The 15,855-nt window shown below is 40.5% G+C and overlaps 1 protein-coding gene across 2 annotated transcripts; it reads right to left on the minus strand.

Moving 5' to 3' along the window:
• Positions 1-2,677: 2,677 nt before the first annotated feature.
• Positions 2,678-15,637, minus strand: LOC120322451 (DNA helicase MCM9-like). Of its 2 annotated transcripts, XM_039384375.1 has the most exons (7): positions 15,119-15,637; positions 11,013-11,329; positions 8,877-8,958; positions 7,797-7,997; positions 5,417-5,542; positions 4,073-4,192; positions 2,678-3,111 (listed from the first exon to the last, which is right to left on the minus strand). In XM_039384375.1, exons 1-7 carry the CDS (start codon positions 15,426-15,428, stop codon positions 3,071-3,073), a joined length of 1,197 nt encoding a protein of 398 aa, XP_039240309.1. In that variant the 5' UTR covers positions 15,429-15,637; the 3' UTR covers positions 2,678-3,070. The 2 variants fall into 2 exon arrangements, with proteins under 2 accessions (XP_039240309.1, XP_039240308.1); XM_039384374.1 differs by having other exon boundaries at positions 3,042-4,192.
• Positions 15,638-15,855: the final 218 nt, after the last annotated feature.

Below are 15,855 nucleotides of genomic sequence, written 5' to 3' on the forward strand. Positions count from 1 at the left end.
TGCTTGCCATTTCAACAGCAGGATGAATAAGTCTGATGAAGGCTGGCCTGGATGTGTGAAAGACCTGAAACCTTCAGCCAACACGATGAAGTGGCTGCACTGCTCCTGCAATATTTCTCATCCATCCTAACTATAGGTCTTCAGGTACAGATGTATGAACAGACCAAAATTTTTGAAAACTTGGCTAAATAATCCCTGGCATGCAGGAGGTGAAGGTAAGCTGTCTCAGGACAAAGCCATCTTGGAGCAGCATTATTGAGAGGAAATTAAGGGATTTTAAGAATCTGCAATAGATGAGACATTGTTACAGATGGAACATATCTGACGGTGTTTGATCACAAGTTCAAATTTCATTCCTGCAGGAAGTCTAGCAGACTTCCTACAGAGTTAAGGCCTCTTCAACTTGAGGCCCAACTGTTGATGGAACAGCCAATGAAGCCATGCTCTCAGGAAAATATTTCAAGGTACATGCTGATAGAAAATACTTCAAGTTCATGTACAATTATAACTGTTCAGGAAAACAATCCCCTGGTGGAAGTGAAGATCAGAGAAGAGTGGCCTAAAGGCTGCATCTGTATTAATAACTTTATCAGGGACAGGGAATGAATCTACAGTGGAAAACTGTTCCCTGCCACTGCCTTGGCTTGTAGCAACTTGGGAATGCCCAGGGACAGTTTGGGATCTACAAAGAGGGAAAAATATCTCCAGTTTCAGTGTCTTGCATACCTCAGGATACTGACACCATGTACTCTATTTATAACCACAGCTGGATGGCTCATGTCAGCCACTTTGGATTGGTTTCTAATGGATCAGAGGAGAGACAGCCTTTAGCACCTGAAGACTGCCTAGCAGGGTGACGCTTACTATGACAGAAAAAAAAAAGAGGTGGTTTCCCCTGGAGTCAGTTCCCTTCAATGAAAAGAAAGAAAATCGGTAGTAAACTGCTGTTGGCATGATATGGACAATCTCACACAGTGCAAAATGTCAGCAAAAAGGCAGCACTCACTCACAAGGCTCTGCAGAGGCTGTAAGAGGAAAGGCAACCAGGCTGCATTTCATACAGCTCAGAAAGGCATGTTATACAAAACTGGAGAGCTGGAGAAACAGCTGATAGTCTCCCAGACTTTTAGGCAGGCTGTTTTAAATACAGTTCACAAAATTATTTAAGCAGTCCATCTGTGGAGGGACGCAACACCAAACAAAACTTTCAGAAATGTGAACGGCCAAATATGCACCAAGAAGCAGCAGAATGACTGGCCCAGATGTCCCAGAGCTCCAGACCTGCCAGAACAGGCATGTGTTGGTTCCTGTCCCTATGGAGTTGAACATACCAATCAATCACTGCAGATCTCAAACTCCAGGGTAAATGAAATATTTTCTTACTAGTGATCATCTCGTCCAAATATGCATAAGCAGTGCTATGGCTCTGGGGACTGCAAAACAGCTGGTTAAACTCAGTAAGGTGAGAACCTACAGAGAGAGTTTGTTAAGCCTCACTAAGTCTCTATGGAAAACTATGTATCAATTTCTAAAAATAAAAGGAAGCTGAATGACTCTCTGTGATTCTCAGAAGAGAGACTAGCTGGGAAGAATGAAACAGGCCTTTGAAAAAACAGTGTAGACAGAACCAAACAGTGAGACAGATGGTTACCCCATCTTTTATTTACAAATCAGAAAGTCCTACACTGGTCAAATAAATTTCTGGAGTTGTTGCATGTGGGCTGGTCTTCTAGCTGCCAACTCTCATTAAAGAGATTTGCAGGAAAAAACCCAGGTTCCTCACTGAAGTCCTAAACCCATAGAAAACTCAACAGAAAATTTCTACTAAGTGCTTGCAAGAAAGGCAACCTAATAAAACAAGTAAACTCAGAAACATATTCACTGCATGGAGGTAAAGTTCTATTTTTTCAAACCAGAGAATAGATTATTGGTCATTTGTAAGGGCTGTTTGCAGCAATAAGGCAGCTTGAGCCTGTCGGTGAGATAGGAAGATGAAGGTCTTCCATATCTTCAGCAAGAAAGCAGGCATTCTCCTGGGTCACAGTTTCTGAATCATGCAAAAAGTGATGAAGCACAGGCTTTGTTTAAAAAGTGAAGGGGAAGGCAGCAACCTGATTGAAAGAGTAGAGGCCCAACAGCAAATTAAGCTGCAGGAGTTAGGTCAGTGTTTTCTGAAATTCTGCAAGGCAATTCCAGTTAGGACTGGATGGGTTAATGGGCTGCAGCAGGAACATGACACTGCAGAGCCCCAAAGGGTCATGGTGGATCCCAAAGTACATGACACCTAAGATAGAGCAGGAAAGAAAGGGAATTGTGGCACAAGGAGAATGTTAATGATCTAATACGTTGTCCTGGTACAAAGAAATGCTTGTGCAGAAAACTAAGGAAAACTGATATGACAGACAGTTTAGGAAGCAGAATTCTAATTCAATGGTTGTTAAATAGCTTGTGTCCTAAAACTGTACCAGATGGGTAAAGGGTACAAGATATGTTAATGCACAGAATCTTACCAAAGGTTGGTTAGATATCGGCAGTTTTCTCTAAAAGAGGGATCCAAATGTAAACAGTTTTTAGCACTTCTCCAGGGTTTACCAAACCTCAGGTGTGTCTTTTGGCCTATGTGGACTAAAATCCCAGACCCAGCAATTAAATGTAATCTGTAATATATATAGTGAGGAACTAGCTGAAAATGAAATTTACAGATTTAATATTTGTACACGGAAGGGAAAAATATGAATTAGGACTGTCCTCTCATGAGAAAGCATAAACTGGTACTTCAAGGTGTGCAAATATGGTAAGGAAAGTAAAGCAGTTTAATAGTTCTTCAAACTCATAATTTGAAGCTTCTGCACAAAGGGCAAGTTGACAAAAATCAATGTTAGGTACAGCTACAAACAGATTCATAAGTAAGACACACCTTGCACAGGAAGTGCACTGACAAAAGTGGGCAAAGTCACGCTGAAATGTGTGGCAAAATTTCACTCCAGATCACTGTAAGTCCCCTAGCAAATCCGCAATTATCCATTCTGTTCTCAGTTCTTAACACGGAAAAAAAAGACTTGAGAAAAGGTTATGCTGAGCCAAAATTTTCTCTCTGGCTTCTCTCCAGACCTATTTGTCAACAGTTTAAATGGAAAATTAGAGGCATATATGTTTCATAACAAGTTCCCTGCACACAAGTGGGTTTATGTTCGACATCACATTCCAGTTCCACTGCTACAGAAGACCCAGTATACACACAGCTATGGAACTGGGAAGGATTTATTCTCTGGTTGTCCCATGTATAAATAATGCTGTTTCCCAGGCATAAAATGAAAAGCAGCACTATTTGAGAAGTATTCAATTTACACATGCTAGTTGAGACACTGGGATTTGACCCTAATTATTTTGTGATTTTGAACGTACAAGTAATATATTCATTTGTTCAAATAAAGCCACTGGCAGAGGTAATCTGACTCTGCACATTGTCCCCAGAAGAGTTTGTAAAAATGCCTGGCATTCAGAGCCAACTGGGACATACTTAAATTTAACAAAAAGGAGAAAGAAAAAAAAACAAAGAAGAAAAAAACCCACTAGCTCTCTGAAACCACCTTGAAATCATCTTTACGAGTAAGAAATAATTCCTCAACACAGGGGTGAATTTCCGGAAAGCAAACAGAAATTCAACTGCATCCAGACAGAACTTATGAAAGAACAGAAGAAAGGAGATATCTGGTCAGGATGCTAGCCCATCACACAGTGTGAGCTCTGGAAAGATGTCGTATTTGTCATACTGGAAAGCACTAAAAATACAGGTCCAGATCACCCTCTGCAAGTAAAGCATTGAGAGGTGCCTCTGGATGAGGCCTGGAAGGTTCCCTGTTAGAAGCTCATTCCAGTCCTCCACGGATACAGCTGAAGGGCAGGACTGCCCTTCTGCAGAGTTATATCAGGCCTCATATGCCTCCACAGTAGTTCTCTGCTTCAGCTGTGCTCATACAACCTGAGCACATATGTTCATAATATGTAGAAGGCTTCTATATAAACATATTTGAGTGAGAAAATAAACCTTTCCAGGTGAAGAAGCACATACCTGCACTTGTAGATCCAATTCCTGCAGTAAGCACGGAGCGTGGCATGATCTTTACTGCATACTTCAGGAACTGAGATTTCCCTGTACCTGGATCTCCAACCAACAAAAGATGCGATTCACCTTGGGAGAGAACATTGATGTAGAGCAGACAGTACAGATAAAGACACACAGATACAAAAAATGCTCAGATTAAATAATACTTGTAATTATTCACCTAACATTTAGCGCTACATATACATTACAATATGTGATTCTGTTTAAGACTGCACTATGTATTGAATGTGATAAATTATTGTTTAATAAAAGCATCTAGTCATATTCCTTCACCCAGCAATATGACTGGACACAAATATTTACAGTGAAATATTTTTAAAGTATTAGCAGGTTTCTGCACATTTCCTGTAATGAGAATTCTTACATTTTAGAATACTCATTTCTCAGGCTCATCTCACTCTTGAACTTGAAACAGAAGGATACCAGGTTTTAGTTATCATTCCACTACTTGGTTACTTAAATTATTGCAAAATGGACTAATAAAATCAGCACGTTGTTTTTCTTAACTAATTCTTTGCCAGCAGTTACATAACTTCATAATTTCAAAACAATAATTTGGCTACTACAATCTCACTGAAGTGCTCTAAAATTATTTCACTGTCTACAAAATATCACTACAACTTCAATCATAAAGTCTATAACTTTACGTAGCTGCTGGAGCATTAAGAAAATCCTGTATGTGTATAGAGAGACATCCTATTTTAGAATTATTATGACCTACATAGATTATGACCTGCATACCACCTGGCACATGGCAGATTTGCCATCTAATAACAACAGAAGGAGAATCAGCAGGCAGATAACTTGGGAGTTACAGAACTAAGTGAGATGTGCTGACAATCATAGATGGAAAAGTCTGGCATTAGGAAGCAAAATGAATCCTTTAATTTTTCCTTTCAATGAACTGTAGTGATTGACATTAAGGGAACATTAAGATTCCATCCTTTGATGCCAATACTGCTGGGAATAGTCTACTAGAAATAATTTAAAAATGTCACTTATACAATAAAAAGTGAATTTATATTTTAGATAAAACAGCTGCCTTTAATATTGTACCTAATGGAAACCTGAAAGTCTGCTTCTACTGGGGTTTTTTGGGGGAAAAATTTATTTGTTGAGATTCTGCAATAATACTCAGGATTGATCAAAAATGTTCTCACTCAAGAAAATGGGATCATTATGCTTCCAAGACCTTACTGGTTTGATTTTGTAGGGGGGAGGGATGTGGGTGAAGACAGGGATGGGAATGACTGTTAGAAAGGATCTGATACTGTTAGAAAGAATACTAACCTCTGATTCGAGTTCCAGTAGCATCTGTTCTCTGTACACCACCAGCAAGCACCATGGCTACAGCCAGCTTCACCAGGTACAAGCCAAAAACTTGAGGACATAAGCTAGCCAAAATTTCATTCCTCCCTAAAACAGCAAAAATGGCACTCAGCACTGCCCCTGGAGTAAAACTTGGTTTCCCACAGACTCCTGTGTATACTGACAAATAATTTGGGCCTCCTTCTTGAACAAGAGGAACAGAGTAGGGAGAAGATTTTCTTAAAAATTATTTTATTTTTTAAATGGGACCCAAAGCAGTTGTTTGACCCAAACAGTCACAAGCAGCAAAGCCAATCCTATTGCAATTTAAGGAATGTATGGTCTGGATAGCAGGAAAAAAGGGCTTTAAGGAAAGAAATACCATCATCCAAATTCTTTTGTTTCATAGCTAAAAGTGTAGGGGCTATGAAGAATAAAACCTAAAAATTTCCAGACTTCGAAACAGCCCTTGAAAGCTGGTGTGTTGTACATTTAAGAAAATAAAGAAAACTTCTAACACTTGAATTATTTTGTCTTAAACCTGTGCACACACAGCATGGCTCATTTTCTTGTTGTTACCTTCAATTTCCTTTTCATTTTTGACCCTTCTGTGTCACAGATCCCTTTTTTCCTCCCTACCGTAGTCTCTTTCCAGCACAATGATGATGGCTTGCAAGATATGTAACAGAATTAATTCTGTCCTTTAATATTCTAACACTACCAGCACATAAGGGGTCACAGGTTTAATGTGATGTGTTACTCCCATTGCTAGGGAATAAAAGAGAGTGACCAATTTTAAGATCTTAACTTCATGTTTTAAATTTAGATGCAATTACATGGTACTGGCAAAATATGTAAGCCCCTAATAGATGACTTGAGGCATATGTGTTTCTTTTGGAGGTTTTCTGAAGGAATTAACACATCTTTGTCCATCCAAAAGTGAAATTTTAAAAACTTTGGTCAGCCATGGCATAACTCAAGAATTAACTCCACACTTAGGAGTTAGCATCACGAAGTGACTGACATAAAATGCAGTGGTAGCTACCATTATCTCTTGAAAACCAGCAAATGTACACACATTCTGTTGTGCAATGGCCTATACCTTAGACTCCTCAGTCAAATTTGATCTCTGTCCTCCATTTCAACTCAAATTCAGACTAACAGCCTGAAACAGACATCTTGGGCAGTCAGGGTCCTTCTCATTTCCACCTCAATTTTCTTGTACCCACTTCATACTTATTTGTTCAGAATGAGTAATATTGCACAAAATCACATTGCTCCCTGCAGGCTTCCAAAAATTGTCCTGAGAATGAAAGATTAAATGGAACCTTCAAAGAAGATCCTGAATTACTTTCTGAACAGTTCTAACCAGAGTGATAATAATCTTGTTCCAAAGAGCAGAAGGATGAAATGTTATTCCAAACATTGTATTCCAAACATTCCAAACATGTATCATTCCAAACAGCAGGAAGCTAGCAATTAAATTGCTTTCTGGGAAATGCAGTTCTGAAGAATCTTTAACATTGACAGGATCTACAGTTTCTTATGTGAGCAGGCTAATTTGGGGGATATTCCCACCTCTTTTTCCTCCTGTTTGTCTTTTAAGAAGAAAAACTAAGCCCTTTCCAGGGTTTTATAAGATACAGTGTCAGCCTAAAAAAATTCAGTGATGGAGACCCTAAAGACTTCATTGAGATTCCACAGAGTTGAGGAGAAGGCACTCAGATTATGGAGAAGGAGAGAGTTTCAGACACAACTCCTGGTTATTCCAAGGTGGTTGACTACAGACTACACTAAGTTTAGGACCCAGCACTGACTGTTCTGGAAGCCACTGTGAATTGAGAGGTTCCACTGCACCTAAGTCAAGGGTCTAGGCATCCAAGGGTTAGCTTAAAGATAAGATGTGCTAAGCTCTATGGTGAAGATTCACAGCTTAGTTTGGGATGCAGAGACCGCGAGTCAGATCTCTCGTCCCAGAGGCAACAGCTACGCTGACTAAAGGCAGATCTGGTCCATACCATTTCTTCTAAGAAGTATGCTTCGTCTTTCTTGATTATAAAACACTCCTCTTTTCCCCCACAGTAATTATATTGTTTCTCATTTTTTGTTAATAAATGTTCCACAAAATACTTGACTAGAAAGCTCAAAAGAAGGAAGATCAATGCAGTAGTTTTGGTACTTCCTCCCCCTCAGTAATATTAAAGTAAAAATTTCGTATTCTTGTACTGGAAAAAATATATTCTTGGATTAATGGGTGGTGGGATAGGATAATGGGGGAAAATGTGTTCAGTCACTGTATTTTCACTCCTGATTTCATCTCTATCCAATCAAGCGCCCTACATAAAAGCTTTCAACTACTAACCTGCTAAGGGATCATTCCTATGCCTTTCCCAGAAGTCTTCAAATTCCCTGCGAACTTCTTCATCAATTACAACCCCTGCTAGCTGCTCATTGTTCACTTTAACGTAGTTGGCTTTCAAAACAATCTCCAAGTCACAGCGTGAACCCTCATGGAAAGGTTTCCACCTCTGCATTACCACGCCATACACTGTGATATCATCTCCTGGAGGTAAAAACAAAAGTTAGCAAAATAACATCTGACTTGAGACATGAAGCCATTTTAGTTAGCTGTAATGCATAATAATGCAATGCAGTTACAGGAAGTCTAAAACAAAGATAAGGTAGAGTGCTTACATCTGTGGTAGGAAGTTGCTGTGTCTTTCCACTTCTTTTTAAGGGAGGTGAATTCTTACAGGTATACCTCTGTTTGTTTCCTCTTTTAGAAGAGAGGAATTCACAGTAAACTGTAGAAGCTCTCTCAATTAGATTGACTATACAAAAAATTCAGTCAAAACTTATTTGATTTCTGGTAACTTTTATGAACTCCAGAATCACTCATTAACATTCTGGGTACAGTGTTCTTCTGAGAAAGTATGATCAGAAATTAATTTCTTGTGGAGATGTGCCTATCTGAGAATTTGTAGTCCATTCTTCATTCATCCTCCTGCCAATTAGCTTCTTCTTTGAATGGCCAGTAGCTTTTTCCACCTGCAGCACTCCTTAGATAGAAAGCCGGGTTACCCGGCTCTTTGAATCTAAGAAGGGGCAACACATGCTGGGTGATGGTGTGAACCAATTTCCTCGAGAGGTTTGGTGTTCTACATTAACGTGATTTAATATAGTTTCTGTATGTCACAACCCATTACTTATTGAAACTGAACTGTTAAAAAGTTAAGATGTAATATGGGGGTTCATGACATTCTCTAGAATAGTCTTCAACTGCCATGCTACTGTCCATCCTGAAACAGCAACATGACAGATGCAGACACCTCATTTGACAAGCTCTCTGCACTAACACAGCCTACTTGACAAAGATTCATCTCAAATGAAAAACTAAAAATGCTTGTGGTACAAACATATGTGATATATGCTGTATCCTCACCAGACTTGCAACTGTCCACCAAGTCATCTTCCAGAACAACCACCATGCAACGAGGGATGCTTCCAACAGACAGCCTTTGAACCTGGGAGATGGGAAGCAAGAGAGCTTCTTAAGAATAGCAGCTTTCAAAAGCCTTTCATTTATAGCTGCTCTGGCCTAAAGACCTACACTCCTTTCTTTCCTGGAACGGAGGTCAGTTCTTGCCTTTTATCACAAAACTTACAGTAAAAGATGCCACTGCTGCCATGAACTTAACAATGAAAGTTTAATGCTGATATTAATGGAAATGGGATTGAGTATTAAATTAGTAGAAGGTGCTCAGTGCTGGGAGATGCAGTGTGATTTCAATATTTTGCTGAAGAAAGCTCACTAAAAGAGGTCATTTGAAAGAGCTGATCTTTTTTTTTATTATAATTTGAGCTATTATTAGATACTTCAATATGCAAAGTTGACTTTGGGTACTGAAGCGTGTCAATGCGTTAGATAACCCTTCACGGAAGTACATACTGAGAGAATATTCTCTGTATTTTTCTGGTATTTAACCATAATTTGAGAGTTCGAGATTAAGTATACACCTAGTTGTCAGGGATTAAATCAACAACCGGAAAAAACAAATATATATATTGACAAATGTGCCAGTAAATCCTGTAATTCTTTTTCTTTTCTCCAGGGCAAAGTCTATGCAATCTGGTCAGAATCTATTTCCAACCAGCAATCTTCCCATTTACACTTAAAGCTTGCAATAGTTTTTAGAGTATCCACTGCACAAGTACAACAGCCAGAAGTTTCTTTTCATTCTGCAGCACAGGTCATACATGCTAGAATTCTAGACTTATTCTCTCTCTAGTGCCTAGGAAGGTTAATCCACCCTTGTATATTATCTGCGTGGGCACAGGCAGTTCACATCACTGTCAGTACTGGTAACACACGCACAGTTACTTGCAGAGCTCAGTAGTGAAACACAAGTGAAATTCAATCCTGGTTTAATTTTACTGTTTTTAATAAGCCCATGGTGCTGAAAATTCCTTCTATCATAGAGATCTGTGTGTCACACAATAAACCAGAAAGTTATAGAAATCTCCCATATGTCAGGAAGAATCATTATATGAACATGCAACACAGGGCTTATTTCCTAGAAAGTTTTAATCCCTTACTTTTTTTTGCTATTCTGAACTTTCAAGAGCTTCATTTCTAATTTCATACATCTTGCATGTAGATTGGCACCACTATCCTCTCCATTTATAAAATCAAAACCCTGAAACAACTGAAGATATCTTAGAAAAGATCTACAAAAAAAAGACACTGAGCATATAAATAAACACAGAAACATTGCCTGCAATATACCCTGCTTATTCTCAATTTTCATACAGTGTAGATTTTCCTTTGCCAGTTTTGTCTTGGTTATGTGCTACCACAAAAAGAGGTCCAATTGTTTCTAACTCCTCCAGCTTGGCTGTACTTCCACTCAGGGCTACCATCAGAAAACAAATGCAAATTCTGTAAAGATCACATGTGCAATAATTGTTGAATTCAATATTGGCTGAAGGGAGGAGATGTTTGCAGACACCATGTGTTGACCATACTGCACAGCTACAGTTGGCCTTGGCCACCACTGGGTTAGCTCTAGTCCTCAGAAGCAGTGTTGAACATCAGCATCATGTCCAGTAAGTGCTTAGAGAAACAATGCACACTTGATGTAAGGATTCAACATGGAATGGAATTTCATCTACAGAAATTTCATCTGTGCACTGATCCTGGGTGTTTTGTACAACATCAAATGGAGTTACCCAATAACAGAAGTCTAATCAACATGTTGCTTAATTGTTAACTCTTTGAGAAATCTCTGACCAACAGGCTGCCTGGCTTCTTTTAGTCTTCTCAGGCATTTGATTTAAACAACAGTAGAACCTGTAAAACTTTTCCACTTATCTTAGCATGTAAAACTTAACGATGAAAATGGGATAATCTTAATTCTAATGTTAGCATGAATAGTCTCACCAAGATTAGCAGAGATACCTTATTTCAACAGGAAATTAGACCCCCAAATGTCTTCTTTCGTAAGTTAATTATTTTTGTACTTGAGACATCTATACTTTAATACCTTTCCTTTTTTCTCCATCTTTTTTTTTTCCTTACCTGTTCCTGAATTTTGATTTCTTGATAGTCTCTGCAGCAGGTAGGAGAAGAGGCTGTTCCAGAGAGACAAGTGAACTTGATTGAGTTGCAGCCTTCTTCATTAAGACAGGCTGATGGACGACAGAATGCATAGTACTGTTCAAAGTCAGCCTTGACAGCAAACACGTGCTTGCACTTGTTGCAGATGTAACTCCGTTCAAACTCCAAAACTTTCACCGAGCTGGTACGTATGACAGTCCCAGTAACAGACAAAAAGTGACCAACATCCTTGGTTTTAGGAATGTGCTCTCGAGTCAGCTCTGGGCAAACAGGCAAACCTGTTAAACAGAAATATGTGCAGCATAAGGCTGTGCATATAAAACATGGACTTACAGTGCAGTTAAACAGAAAGGCTAGAAGACATGCCAGACATATGAACAGTAGCCATTGTTATTACTGTTTCATAAATGTGACTCAGCAATTCATCTGTTGTACCATAAATCTGATTCACTGGCCTCAGATAGTGAAAATCATCAGACACTGAGCATTAACTGAAAATGTTGCCATTTTACTCTCCCTCTCTTGCCAAGGGCTGAATAGTCACGAACAGTTTCCATTCATGGAAGAAGATCCTGATGTTCTCAGATCTATTTATTAATTTAAATGTTCTTTTTGCAGAAGCCATTTCTTCTACAACTAGTTTATCTGACTTACAAAATTTTAAGTTATGCTACTTAATTGTAGTTCAGTGTTATTCCATAGTTAAACAGCTGTACCTCCTAGTCTTGTGTGAATTCTCAAGTCTAAGCAAATTTAAAATTCGCAGTTGGTGAGCATTTGACCTTAAATCCACATTGCATACCAGTAAAGCTCAAGCACAAGGAAGACAGCACAAAAAAAATGTAAAGGAGTTTTGAACACAACCAAAGCAAATTCACTTGTAAGTTCAAGTGAATAGTGACAGAACACTTTCCACCTGCCCTCCTTTAATTCCACCCCAACAGCCAATTCAGTGGTGTCCCGATCCTGTTCCGGCATTCACTCATGCAGCCATCACTTGGCACCACAGTGGCTAAAGTCCTCAGGAAAATTAATCTACCTCAACTTTACATATCTCTGAAATGATCACCTGAGCACAATATTGCCTCTTCAGAAAGTAGTAATGAACTACAAGATACTAATATTTATCAACTTAAAAAGATATTACCTACTCCTAAAATAATTTCTTAGCTTTAAAACAGAGCCAGAAAATAGAGATGTAAAATTACAAATCTGTTGGGAAATGATGTTTCTAAGGGGACTAAAACTATTTGTGCATCTAGGTCAAATCTTCTTAGGAGCTTTGACTGCTAAAAAAAAGATATCATATGTTTATATCAGTGTTTTCAAAACTAAATGCTTTATTTCAGACACTCTGAAACACTCTGTTTTGATGCTTTTAAGCAACGTTTAACCTTTTGCTTTTGTTTAAAGAAAATATTTTTAACTATTAAGCTAATTTTAAAAGGTAAAAGAATAAAGTTAAGAAAACGTAGAAAGGAATTAAATAATCTGTAAAACTGCAAACAAATTTTTCCTGGTTGACTCTAGCAAAGCTACTTACATGTTCTACCAAACCTGTTGAATTTTTTTTTCTCCCACAGGTTTGCATTTCTAATCAGTTCAGGGAAAAAAAATCCATTATTTCTCCAACTGTTTTGGCATTTTTTTCCCAGCTCAGTATTGGTGCCCCTCAACAAACTTTGCAAAATACAACACATCTTACACTAGAGAGAACTGCAGCACTGTTGTCAGGATATATGATGATCATCCCTGTGAATTTTGAAGAGACAAGAGTCTGGATGTGAAAAAAGAGCCTTTGTTCTGATCATATCAGACTGCTTGATGAACTCTTTAATTGAGTATGTGCCTCTTTGAATCAACTTTACTGTATCAGTCACAAAAACGCTGAACTATTAGAAGCAGCTTGGCCTTCAGTAACAGACACAGCAGTGCTCAGGCTAATGGTAAGGAAAAATCATTTCATGGATTTGTAGCAAAATGCAGAAGTTACACAATCAAATTCCCACAATGCTAAAATTCAGATAACTTCATCTTTTACCTTCTTCAGTTAACCCAAGGTAATCATCTGTTATTAACTGCTGCACACTCACACTCCCTGAATCCCTCTTTGAACTCCTAGATGTACTGGTAGCAGTGTGTCGAGATTGCAATCTTATACCCGGCATAAGCAAAACCACTTTTCCTCACTTCATTCCATGCCTGACACGAAGATCCCCTCAGCCGCACTCCAGTTAGTTGTCTGCTGCTCTCACCAAAAATAATGCCCCACCTTCTCATTCCCTTCTCATCTAATGTAGGAATGGGAAGTGGCACTCCAAGAGGAGAATCCTGAAGGTAACCAAAACCCAGAATCCACTTGAAAGGTAACAGTATCATTGGGAAATTGGTGTGGAAAGAAGGCTACAGATCCCTTAGCTTATTTCTTCTGTTTCTTCCGAAGCCAGCCTTTTGGTGGTACAGAACATTAACTAAACTATGTGGACAGATGTTATTTTGATCCAGCTGGACCACTCAAGGATAACCCCCCTGTTCATCAATGTCCCTCCAGCTTAGTGAGAGGGTTATTTGTAGTCTGCTGACTTCTTCTGTCAGGCTTGCTTTTATCAGTTATTAAAACTACTTGATCAAACGTTGCTAATTTTGCCTGAGGTTTATAAGGGAATATTCAGACAAAACATCACTGTGGGAGGAATGATCAGCTCCAGTAACAGGCTGATAACAGGAGCAGGAATGTCTTAAAGACACCGCTACTCATGCAGTGATCATCTGCCCCTTGCTGTACTTCTTCTAATACTTCCTGCTAGCTTTTAAAATAATCCCACTTGGAGTCTTTTTCTCATGCTGAAGCTCTGAATGATGCACATGCATTCTAGAACACTAGGAGGAGAGTTTTAATTCAGTCCTGCTTTCATAGGTACAGGGAGATGCCCAATGACAAATTTCAGTAAGCACGGAGGCCATCCTTTTTTACATCACATACTCAGCAGTTGTGTACAAGCTCCTTAACAACTGAATTGGTAGCAAGCCTTATTTTTTTTAACTTCTTTCCCTCTAAAAATCTTGAAAAAATAGCATTGTGAGAGCCACAGGCTAACTGTATTTCTGACTGATGTGTTTTCATTACAACATTTTTACTGAAACTTACTGGAATGAAACACAGGCCTATTTAACAACTGTAATTTATCCAAGTCCAAGATGTCAAAAGACTGAATGATCACAATCCACTCCACAAGAAGGCAGGGGAGGGAAACACAGGCTGCCACCTCTTGGCTTTGTGGACTATTGCTCCAAATAGTTATGACCAGAAATTATCAGAAGGGATGATGCCACCACTGACCCAGTCTCCCAGAGCAGGCAAAACAGACATTTCAACTCCTGAATCTGCACTCCACACCTACCAGCCCTCAAAGCTACTAGAAATTTCTTATTAATAAGGAATAATGGCATATCAACTTGCAGTGGAAAAAATGACAAAGTTCCCTGTTAACGATCATGCCTTTCAACAGTTCATTCCAATTTTATAACAAGCAATTTTATTACAGCTAAGCATAAAATTCAGCAATTTCAAATGGAATTGTTACAGGACAACTCAAAATTTTGACTTTGCCTCTTCTGGGAGGTGGCTGGAGTAAAAAAAGACGATGAGCCAACTGGCACAGTAGCAAAGTCAACCTGCAATTAAACTTACAAACCATATATCTTCCCCTAAAACTTTTCTTTAGACTTTCTGTCTAGAAGAGAAATAATGTAAGACCAGCTGCTGATGTGAGGAGCTTTAGTAAAGGAAAGGCTTTAGTATAAGCCCTGACCCAACAAATGCCAATCACTGCATGCAGGTCAGTGGCAATGGCCATAGCTCTTTTTGGGCGGTTGGTCTACACACCTCCATGTATTTGCATGTGTTCTTTCCTGCTTAATAGACGCTAAAGATTCCCTACCGCTTCAAACAGTGAAACGGCAAGAATTAAACTTGCTCATTCCCATGGCACCCCAATAGTTTGTTCCAGAGTAAGGAAACTTGACTGGGAGATGCAGCTCACTGCAGCCCCTGCCCCGCCACTCACCCGAGACCCTGGCGTGGAGGTTCTGCTTCAGGCTGAGCTGTGCTGGGTCCGCGGTGTCCTGCAGCGCTGCCAGGGCAGCCCGGCGCAGCGCGCTGTCGAAGATCGGGAGCACCTCGCTGGGGAAGGCGTTGAAATACTCCCCGATCTCCATGTTGGTCTCAAAGAGCGTCAAGGCATCGACGACGACGGGGTAGTGCGCCTGGTCGTCCGCCTCCCTCAGGATGCCCAGGATGTCGTCCCTGTGGTGCTCCAGCACGTAGGACTCGAACACCTGCCCGATGAGGGCCACCTGGTCCGCGCTCAGCACCATGTTGCGCCTACACGGGGGCGAGGTGAGGGGAAGAGGTTACACAGCGAGGCTTCCCGGTGCGGGCACGCGCCGAGCGGGAAACTTTATCTTTCTCTCGGGGAAGCCCATGGCGGAGCCGGGCGAGAGCGGGGCGCGGCTCAGGAGCTCGGGCAGCGGCACCTCATTACAGCGGCACCTCCGACCCGCTGCTGCCCGGCGCCAGCGCCGCGCCGGGCTCCGGAGCCGGGACGGAACCGCCTGCAGTCCCTCACTGCCGGCTCCCGCCAACTCGCCAGCCCGCCCCGCCCCCTCAGAGGGTCACGCCCGCCCGCCGGGGCAGGCGGGGAGCGGGCGGGGAGCGGGCGGGGAGCGGGCGGGGAGCGGGCGGGGAGCGGGCGGGGAGCGGGCGGGGCGCTCCTCCCGTTAATGCCAGAAAGCGAAACCGCGA

The sequence above is a fragment of the Pipra filicauda genome, unplaced genomic scaffold (assembly GCF_003945595.2).
Source record: "Pipra filicauda isolate LSUMZ 115617 unplaced genomic scaffold, ASM394559v2 scaffold349_size1355687_pilon, whole genome shotgun sequence".
NCBI lineage: Eukaryota > Metazoa > Chordata > Aves > Passeriformes > Pipridae > Pipra > Pipra filicauda.